Here is a 2,962-nt window from a genome sequence, read left to right as displayed (position 1 = left end):
GGTGTACCATATTCCTTTGAAATTCCGACTTCTTGTATTGTTGCATGCAACAAGTTGAAATTTTGCAAGAATAACAAGCTGGCCTATTAAATAAATAATAAAAAAAGGTCTATAGCCGCGTTCAAAACGCAGCTTTAGCCCACAACTATAGCCACGTTTGAAAAAATGTGGCCATAGATCTATAGTTACGTATTTTAGGCCATGGTTGAATCTGTAGTCTAGATATTTTCTCATTTCTAGAAATTGTTCTATAACAAGATCCCAATTCCATGCTTAAAACAAGTACAAGAAGCACACAACAGTTCTAATTAAAATGCCCCAATAGTTCTAAATTAGTTACACTACGCATATACTTGGACATTAAGACGAGGAGTGAGATGGACTTCAAGTGGGGTGGCTTTCAAGTTGGTTTGTCCTGCTTTCTCAGTCATGTCCACAGGTTCATTTGCAGGGGTTGAAATTTCAAAAGCATGCAACAAGGTAGCTAATGTCAGTTGCATAACTTGTAGCGCAAATGATATCCCAGGGCGCACTCTTCTACCGCACCCAAATGGTATGTATTCAAAATTCTGGCCTCTAACATCAACATCCTTGTGGTATGTAAGAAACCTTTCAGGTTGAAATTCATTTGGATCTGACCACACATGTGGGTCTCGATGGAGCTTTGGAAGATTAACAATGAGTCGAGTGCCTACTGGGACATGATAACCAGCCAAAGTGCAATCTTCAATGGACTCGTGTGGCACTGAGAGTGGTGCGGCAGGATATAAACGCATTGTTTCTTTGATAACAGCTTGGAAATAAACCAAATGTTTCATGTCTGATTCCTCTACGAGCCTTTCTCTACCAACTTGGAGGTCTAATTCTTGTTGGACTTTCCTTAGGACTTCATGGTTGTTGAGAAGTAACGAGAGAGCCCAAGTTGATGTTACTGTTGTTGTGTCTGTACCCCCTAAGATAAGGGCCTACAAAAATTTTACATAATAAGAAAAAAAAATGCATTTAGCTTAGCTTATTTGTTTAAAGATGAGTCAAAAAGTGCCTTTTAAGAAAAAAAAAAGTTAATTATTTTTAAGTAAATAAGTTAGGTTTAAACAACTAGGCTATTTTTTTTTTTATAATTTAATTAGGCAAAAATTTAGATACAGTACTTAAGTGCTGTTTCTTAGGTTCCTATCTTAAAATTTAGCCATGTAGTTATATTTAATAAAAAATAAACTTCCATCCCATGAAAAAAAGATCACATGGCTAAATTTTTAAGAGGAGGATCTAAGGAACAATACCTAAGTACTGTATTTAAGTTTTGTCCATTTAATTATTACATCAAGTAAAACAAGGGATTTCAATCTTAATTCTCTTCGTGAAGATTTTGAAATAATATTAGTGAACTCTTAACACTTTTAGCTCAAAAAAATTAGTTCATACAATAGGTATATGCAGGAGGTTGAGATTTAAGAATCCAAAAGTATTATGTCTCACTTTTTTTTGATAAGAAGTATTATGTCTCACTTATGGCTTCATATCGGAAATAAAAAAGTTTTAAGTTCGTATAAAAAAATAAAAAAGTTTTAAGTTCGTATCCTTTTTTTTTTTTTTGTTTATCAGCTTTTATTGGTATCTTTCTATATAAAAAATAAAATAATAAAATAAATAAAACTTGTATTGGTATCTTATTTATATAAGATCAACATAGAAGATTGATATGAAATGCCAGGTGCTAGGAAGTCTACCTTGGCCTCGGGAAACAATAGAAAATAGCATAGGAGGGGTCCATTTAAAAAAAAAAATAAAAATAAAAAATCTTTTTCTTGTTTATCCTAAACTTGGTTTGGCATGAATAGATTACCTATTTGGGTCTTTTCTATAAGATTCAAGTATTGAATATTGACACTAATAATAGATTCAAGTTTCATAACTAATAAATCCTTTTCATGAGCTACCGTGAGCATTTTTTATTTTATTTTATTTTATATTAAATCTTCAGTATCATATATATGTAGAATGAAGATAAGCATGCATGACAGTACGAGAGAATGACACGCAGAAAGTTTAAAATATTGGACCACCGATATTTGGATAAGCTTATCAAATAATTTCACTCTTGCTTGCCTGACTATTTAGTATTTAGGGAATGAAATAACTTTTTATCATTTGCTTCCTATTGTCCAAGCTTCCCTTTCATAAAGGTCAATAATTTGTTGAAATTTTTGGAAAGTGCGAAAGAAAAAAAGTAAAAAAAATTCAACATATAATTATTGATTTGGACCACTTCCTATGCTATTTTCAAGGTGTTTGAGCGTATGATACCATCTAACAGAGCGAATATGACAAAATTATTGTCACATCTAAACTACTATGTATAGGAAGAAAGAAACACATATCTTGTGACCTAGAGAAACCTACCATTAGGTTTAAGGTAGAAATCTTCTCCCAAAAAAAAAAAAAAATAAATAAATTTAAGGTACAAGAACTAATTGGAAGTCAATCTGTGGCTAGACAGTGCATGGCGGCTGCAATTCTACATCAGCCTGAGCAAGAGTCCTCGGCCTCAGCTGAGGAGGGCCCATAGCAATCAATGTCTCTGGCCACGCCTAGTGTATCAGCAGTGGAAGAACCTACATGTGAGGAATTAGAGAAGGTTCTTATAGATGATGACCCTGAAAAATTCTTTCAGGTGGGAATTCAGTTGCCACCTCAGGAGAAGGCAAAACTGGTTATGTTTTTAAAGAAGAATGTAGATGTATTTGCATGGAATGCTTATGAGGTCCCCGGGATTGATTCGAATTTCATTTGTCACCATTTGAATGTCAATCCGGTTGTGATGTCGAGGAGGCAACCACCTCGACGATCATCTAAAGAGCATTCCGAGGTTGTTAAAGAAGAAGTACTCTAGCTCAAAAAGGCTGGTGCTATCAAAGAGGTTTTCTATCCTGAATGGTTGGCTCATACAGTGGTAGTGAAG

The 2,962-nt window shown here is 34.1% G+C and overlaps 1 protein-coding gene across 1 annotated transcript; it reads right to left on the bottom strand.

Moving 5' to 3' along the window:
* Window positions 1-341: 341 nt before the first annotated feature.
* Window positions 342-2,567, bottom strand: LOC142642095 (xanthotoxin 5-hydroxylase CYP82C4-like). Its single transcript, XM_075816479.1, has 2 exons — window positions 2,499-2,567; window positions 342-965 (listed from the first exon to the last, which is right to left on the bottom strand). The coding sequence occupies exons 1-2, from the start codon at window positions 2,565-2,567 to the stop codon at window positions 342-344; spliced, it is 693 nt and encodes a 230-aa protein (XP_075672594.1).
* Window positions 2,568-2,962: the final 395 nt, after the last annotated feature.

The sequence above is a fragment of the Castanea sativa genome, chromosome 1 (genome assembly GCF_040712315.1).
Source record: "Castanea sativa cultivar Marrone di Chiusa Pesio chromosome 1, ASM4071231v1".
Lineage (NCBI taxonomy): Eukaryota > Viridiplantae > Streptophyta > Magnoliopsida > Fagales > Fagaceae > Castanea > Castanea sativa.
This window is presented reverse-complemented; position numbering and strand designations above follow the sequence as displayed.